The sequence below is a fragment of the Diplotaxodon limnothrissa genome, linkage group LG23, assembly GCF_057381915.1.
Source record: "Diplotaxodon limnothrissa isolate DT_005_m linkage group LG23, D_limnothrissa_male_GT1.1, whole genome shotgun sequence".
NCBI classification, from domain to species: Eukaryota; Metazoa; Chordata; class Actinopteri; order Cichliformes; family Cichlidae; genus Diplotaxodon; species Diplotaxodon limnothrissa.
In genome coordinates, this window is record NC_140617.1 from 12,481,519 (window position 1) to 12,489,035 (window position 7,517).

Sequence of the window (7,517 nt, forward strand, 5' to 3'; positions counted from 1 at the left end):
CAGTCAGCTTACCTATAATTCAATTCAAGATATAAATTACATCCATGTAGACTGATTATAGAGCATTAATTCTTAATGTCTTCATAAAGAGTGTGCCCGGGCTTTCTTAATTGCATTTTTAATAGAAATAAAAACTGATCGCAGCTCTCTCTCCCTCTAATCGCAGCACTCACTGTTCATATAGAGTACAAATATACGCACCGCGTGGTGTTGTTGACTCTAACCTGGTGTTAACCACAGACTAAATCCTATTTAGAGCCATGCAGCATTCTGGCAGACAAAAGCAAAGCCAGCAGCCAACTCAGCACTCTGAGGTAACATTTACACAGGGGACTGAGAACATACTGTGGATCCCTACAGCTACACAGCCAGCTTGTCAAAACTGTCTTTATACCAGGAGCCGTCAGGACTTATGGACTGAGGACACCACCAGGAGAGGACAAGCACTGCAGGCACACGTTTGTAAAGCAGCACTGCTGTCATGAATTTCCATGTTCGAAGTAACTGTTCGTTCCACCCAGACGGATACGTTTACACATCATCCTGAGTATTTGTGTAATGACAGGAAATGACAAAAAATAAATAAATAAATAAATAAATAAGAGCTCCATTATCAAATAAAACTGCTGAGACAGGACTGAAGAGACAAAAAACAAATCTTAGTCTGGAGTGTCCAACACTTTAATAAAGAATATTACAGATACAACAAACACTTATTAGTTTACTTTAATTACAAAGACTCAAAATAACCTACTAAGCACAACAAATGGAAAACATATTGCAGTTAAAACATCTATACACAGGCAAATTTACATAATATAAAACACATATATACACTCTTTTAATATATTATTATATAAAGATTTGTTTTAAACCTTTAAAAACAGGAAGCCAAACAGCTTGAAGAGGGAGCGCTTCACAGGAAAAGAACAGAACTGGTGAAAAATCACACCAACGAATCAGGTTTTAAGAGATAGGTAGTTTTTACAAACAGTTGTTGGATTCTGTGTATTTAGAACACCAATTTTTAAAACAACAGATGAAATAGAAAGATATTAAATACACAATATTTGCAGTTAAACTGTTAGGTGCTACGGATACTGGACCACTGAGGATCTAGAAACCATGTGGTGGAGCATTTAGAGGTTGTGCACTTCCTTACTGAATGTGAATGAAATATTTACAAAAACCTTTACGAACAACTGTGAGCTTAACTTTTCCTTTTAAACTGAATGTAGACGAACTGCTCATGTGATAAAAACGTGTACTAGACCCCAAATTGTGTGACATTTATGCATTCATGTTCGCATTCAAATGATGTGTCCACAGAAGGGAAAAAGGGGGAAGAAATGCAATCTTTTCTGAGTGCGAAATCCTTCAAATGACAACAGAAAGTTCACAAAATCCACAAATTCCTCAAGCTTGTAATGCTTCCATGATCCATCTACGTCCATGTCATTCATATTCATTTATGTGTTTTTTTTTTTTACAAAAGCAGCAGAATGAGGAGTGAGAGCAATGAGCTGCTGGTTGCAGTAGCAGCGATAGTCTGAGACACTCCTCGGTTGTGAAGGCGAGTGGGCCTCGGTGAGTTCTGCTTCAGTTTACTGGGTGGCAGTGCCTTCAAATCCTCCAGAGCACCATATGCAGCCATGGAGAACTCGGGGTCTCCGGTGGTGAGCAAGTCAAAGACACAAGACTGAAAGTACACATCCTCCACCTGCAGAGTCTCTCTACACTTGGCAGTGGCTCGCTCCACTGTGTAGATCTGGTGAGGAGGCCGCAGAGGGCCCAGCTCTGTGTTGGTGCCTTGAAGGTGTGGCTGCTGGCTCTGATGGCCCAGGGTGTGCTCTTTGATGAGCTCGTTGCGTGGGCAGCCGTGCAAGCACAACTGTAGACCGCCGCCGTCTTCTGAAAAGTCCAGGGTGTCTTCTGGCATGCGGATGGCAAAGGTCAGGTAGCTACCCACGCGCCGGATGATGATGGAGGTGCCAATGTAACGGGCCTGTATCCTCACCTGCCGACCGACTCCGGAGCCACCTCGCTCTGCGATGGTCAGGCTGCCACTTTCACCGCCACTGCGAGTCCCATCCTGAAAAGCCAGGGGTAGGTCTTCAGTGGTGGCCTGGTAGACCTTCTGATCTGTACAGCCATGGTAAGACTTGAAGATCACTGTGATCTGAAATAAGGACAAAAAACATTCAATTAGTGTGGAGTGACTGATTGAAACTTTACTCTTTTCTCCATCAACTATCTACTGCTGGTTCTCCAAGTCACATCACTCCTCTAACTGATCATAACAGATGCCCAATAAGTAGTACCACTTAGGGCCACAAGGTGGCAGCAGAAAACCAAATATTTCCATGCATAGGGTGTTAGTGGTTCACACTCAGCTTGCTAAAGAATGATTTGTCTCTGTTGTACTCTTTAGCCAATTAATTCATGTTGATTACAAAATCTGTTTCATATAAGAAAACAGGCAACATAATGGGGCTAATCGAGGTCAAAGTGTCACTATCATCACCCATCTATTTCCACGTAAAAGCAAACAACTGATGCTGAACTAGTACAACTCAACTAGTTGTCCATGGATGTTGTATCTAAAGGTTGCATTAGATAACTGTCCAAAACCTCCACTTCTTCTCTCCTCCATCGTCCAGCTGAGCATCAGAAAGGGGCCTAACCCCCGTTTCATGAAAAGATCCTGACAAAGCACTGGTTGTGGGTACGTTTACACTTAAAGGTTGTATTTTATTTGATGAATGAGTTCCTGTCTTGGGTCTGGCAGCTGAAAACAACTCAGAAAACATGATGGGGGCATGTGGGTGCTGGCAAAGATGCACCAATACTACAGTCTTACATCAGGCTGCACAGCCAAGACGCACTACGAGTTTTACGAGCAATCCTATTACACAACATCGTGTAGTTTGTTGGTTTATGTTTAGCTTGGAGAATTAAAATTAGCTTAGTACAGTTAGAGTAATGCCTGATCAATGAAAGACATTTTTTTAAACTATCTGGGCAAAAGACAAAGAAGAAAAAACATTAATATTAAAAACTCAGCTTCATGAGCTAAATATTAAGTAGTAAACAGAGAGAAAACGTGCACACATACACAAACCACAATCAGGCCAGGGAGACCATCCTATTTAATTAACAGAATTAAAAAAAAAAAAAAAAACAACCTTTTTGCTCTTGGCCAATTATTCCTTTATTTTTCCAAATGATTCCATATTTACACAAAAAGCAGCGAGTTAATTATTTGACCAGAGGGGTGAAAAAACATTCCAGATCGTGGCAGCGGAGGAAAATGTTTGAGTGAGCGTTAATCACTACCATATGACCACCCATGTGTTAAAGGTAGAGCGCTCATGCATGTCTGTGATTCAACACCGCTGAAGGACTCCCCTCCTCTCTTCTCCCCTCATAGATCTGAAGGAGCTCCAAGACACGAGGAATGCTGGAGACTCGAGAGGCACCATGGAATGACGATTAACTTCACATGTTTGATACTTTATGGCAATACTTGAGCTCACGCCCAAAAAAAAAAAAAAAAAAAACTTCCTAATGTGTAGGGCATTCGTTTAAAACTTAGTATTGCATCAGTGTTCGTCTCCAACATGGACATAGGTGACCGGAGGAAGTTTCTGACATTTTACACAGATTAAACATGACCAGTTGGAGTGTCTACGTGAGCTTCACCTCCCCCAGGGGTTTGTGAGATTGACATTTTTGGGGCTATTTTAGTAAAATTTTGCTCTACTCTTTAATTTTCTTTAATTAAATTGTGAGCAGTTTCACATATTTTGGTGTTAGAATAAACACACACGAAAGAGCAACTTAAACAAGTTAAGACATGAAAAAATGGACATTTCTTAGATTTAAGCTGTGCAGACACAGCTGGACACAGCTGTTCTGATGTTATCCTTACCTTACTAGTTGCTGTGGCGCTGGAGCCTAGGACAACAGGCACATTGGTCACCTGTACAGACAGGAAGCGGTTATCGATCAGAGGCCAAGCCCCCTCGACCTTGCAGGTCTGAAACTCATCTCTGAAAGTCCGTAGGTGCGGGTCTCCAAATAATCCACAGTGGGCGTATTTCTTCTGCTGACCGGCTGAGCCCGACACGAGGACCCGATTCTCGTAGTTGCAGAGCTCTAAAAGAGCTGGCCGAGACGTGCTGGGGACCTTGTCGGAAGAGGTCGGCCCATCGCTGGAACAGTTATGCTGAGAGAATAGCTCCTTAATGCGAAAGACGGCCGAGTGGTAGACCAGGTCGCCCCTACAGCTGCGTGCCTGCCGGCGGGTGCACATGGCATAGGCCCGCAGGGCGATGCAGTAGTCCACATCTAAAGCCACGTCCTCCTGCAGACCACTGGACGGTGAGGTAGATGCCACATATTCTGCATTACAGCGCTGGATTCTACACTGCTGGCAGTGTGCTAAAAGAAACAAACAAACAAAAAAAACCCATGATGATCACAAAACTGTACTACAATCGAGCCGGTTGCAAGGGGAATTTCTCTTTTTGAGTAAGAACACTTCATCCCCACTCTGAAAAAAATAAATAATTCCTGAAAAGTAAACTAATGTGCACCAGAAAAAAAAAATCTCCCAAAATGCCCTACCATCCATCTGACATTTACAGACATATTACCTCAGTGCATGAGGCAGCAGACACAGCTTTTCCACTATCAAGTTTAGCTCAATCAGGAGAGCCATTAAAACGCAAATGCGTGAGCTCACGAGGCCTTAATCCCACACTGTGCTCCAAAGTCAGTCAAAACTTATTTCCCCCAACTAGCTCTCACAGAAATAGCATGTAGCCTCACTGCAGGAGGCGACCAACCTGCGTTAGTTTGGCGGAGGGTGTTGAATGTGGTTTTGGCTGTTGCTGGAGGTAAGTGAAGTCCAGCCACAATGCATGGCACAGTGAGGCTCAACGTATGGGAAGAGCAGTATAGGCTGTGTAGCAGAGTTTTTGGTGGTCCGTTTCAAGGTTCCCAGTTAAGTAATGATCCACCAGTGGGTTATTTAATATCAAGGAAAACAAAGACCTACAACTACTTCTGGGAGAGAAGTAAAAAATGTGGCTATTCGTTAATTTCCTTTCAGGGTGTTCACATTACTTTTGGGTATCGTGTCTCATATGCTGACCGGGATAGTAATTCCTGCTGCAAGGTAGAAACATTTCCATCTCAGATCAGGATCAGCCAGAATCTCAACACATACTTTTACGGCAAGAGTGAGATCAACTGCAATAAACTGCTCTCTGTTTGCAACAGAATAATCTTGTATTTACTCCAAAGCTGCACCCAATCTCCAAAACAGCCTGGACAAAGACAAGATAAGCACAGAGATTTCACATCGGTAAACACTATGTTTTTGAGGGTTTTTTTTCCACCCTTTCTTCCCTTATGCAGAAGTCTGGTGCACCGGATGATTAATGCCTCTCACAGCCAATGCGCTTCAATACCAGCGCTGATCCGAGATGGAGTGCGAGAGGTCAAGTCAGACGCATCCCTCCTCTGAATTCCAACAGGCCTTCCCCCGCCTTGCTAAGAGGTCACCCGAGTCTGCCGTGATTGACACTTTTTGACAATCACCTGCCATCAACAGCCATACAGCCCCCCAAAGGCTCTTTATGTTTGAGGACTTAGTTAAGCTACCAACAAGTTTGGGGACCATGTGGGAAGCACTAAAGCGTGAGAAAAGCAAAGCGACCACACAAAGAGTGCTTCTATTAGTAAATCACGCATTAGTGTATCTGACGTGACGAGTTTCTGTCCGAGCCCAACTCAGTGAACTTTTTTATAGCATAATAATGCCATAAATGCAAAAACAGACAGATATGGTGGCTCATATAGGTTACAATAATAACCTCTTAAGCTTCGTGATGGGTTTAGTGGACTCATCATGACTCTTGAACAAAGATGAACCTGAGGTTTTATTTTGAAAGTCACTAAGGCTGCTGTTTATTTTTGGCATCATGATTGAACACTTCCTTTGAAATGATAAGCGTATATATCAGTAATGTGCATTTCTGTTAAACAAACAAACACAACAAACAAACAATATCTTAATTTTATCATAGTGCTTACAAGCATGCGCACTAGTTACTTTCTCATATAAACACAACAAATAATACCACCGACAGAGTTTAAAACAAATCTCCATACCAAGACAAATCGCCTGTGTGAGAAACAAAACTTAAACTTTACGATCCAAATGAAGAATGCCTCTGAGCCGAGCTGGTCTTTGATCCCGGGTTGGGAGATAGCAGCCACCAACACGTTCAGAGGCCAAAAAGTTGGACCCCCATGCATGGTAGCTAAATGAGGCATGAATAGGTGAATTAACATGCTCTCCTTAGTTTTTCCAACAACTCAAACAACTGAGACGTGAAAGGAAAGACAGGGCGCTGTCTACAGTACGAAATGTGTCCGTCTGCGGTGTTTCTGCCTACAGAAGAAAAAGGGGAAAAAGCTCCGCGGTTTTGTTCTCGGGCTGATTGTGGGTGCTGGACGCCAGCTGCTAGCGAGCTATGCTAACGGGAAGCTAAGTCGTAACTTTACATAAGTTGGTAAAAAGATAAGTGAAGTAATGCGGGCGTGCCAAAACGTGCTGGCCACTGAGCGGTTAGGAGCAGATTGTTTGGTGTCCCTGTGTGGAAAGGGAAAAGCGGAATGTTTGACCCTAAAATGAGTCCAGAAAGCGAGTTAACTCGTGCTGATCTGCTAGCAGCGCTGCAGCCTGGAGGCTGGGATCCTGCAGCAGCAGGACAGGACCTACTTTGTCCCCGCAGCCGACGACCATCGCAAAACAACGGCCGCTTTCCTCGCTCTGTTCAACCCCACATTAATTACCCCTTACCGCACAATGCATGCAAGTACAGCATAAAGTTGACAAGAGTCACATCTGAGCCACACAACAGCAGGAAAACTTTTCCCTATCCACCTCCATTACCGGGACACAGCCTTGTATGCAGGGCATTAGGAGGAGTGGGGGAGCACGGATTGGAAAAGCAACACTTACCTGGTCGAAACAGCAGCGAAAGTAAAACCATCGTCAACGTTACACAGTCCCAAAGCTGCCGCTTAGCCGTGGTTTGAGGTCCGCTTCTCCCCATACCAATCCATTCAGTTAGAATGGAGTTCCTCGACTGCTTCTCATCGACGCTGCGGCTGCGAGAAATCAGACAAAAATTCGTCTTCCTTCCAAAGCGCTGTCATTCAAAGGGGCCCCTGTCTTCAGGGCGGCTCTACGAGGGAGGGGTCTAAAGTGTAGACGGGGCCCAGAGGTGATTGCTGGCCAATGAAAGACTAATTATTCACTAACCACTTGATATTTACATGTAGTGGCAATTACTCGGGGGGGTGAGGACAGTGGAAAAGGGCCTTCAGCGACAGTCGTGGCGGTGTGAAGCTGTAATTGCCCCGATTATAACCGAAGAATCACAGCATGCCTTGTTTATAGTAGTTAAACTGTGTGCGGATGCATAAGATGAGAATTTGGA

The 7,517-nt window shown here is 43.8% G+C and overlaps 1 protein-coding gene across 1 annotated transcript; it reads right to left on the reverse strand.

Moving 5' to 3' along the window:
- Window positions 1-840: 840 nt before the first annotated feature.
- On the reverse strand, window positions 841-7,203 carry rgmd (RGM domain family, member D). Its single transcript, XM_085347673.1, has 3 exons — window positions 7,037-7,203; window positions 3,932-4,443; window positions 841-2,179 (listed from the first exon to the last, which is right to left on the reverse strand). Exons 1-3 carry the CDS (start codon window positions 7,128-7,130, stop codon window positions 1,487-1,489), a joined length of 1,299 nt encoding a protein of 432 aa, XP_085203799.1. The 5' UTR covers window positions 7,131-7,203; the 3' UTR covers window positions 841-1,486.
- Between the last annotated feature and the right edge of the window lie 314 nt (window positions 7,204-7,517).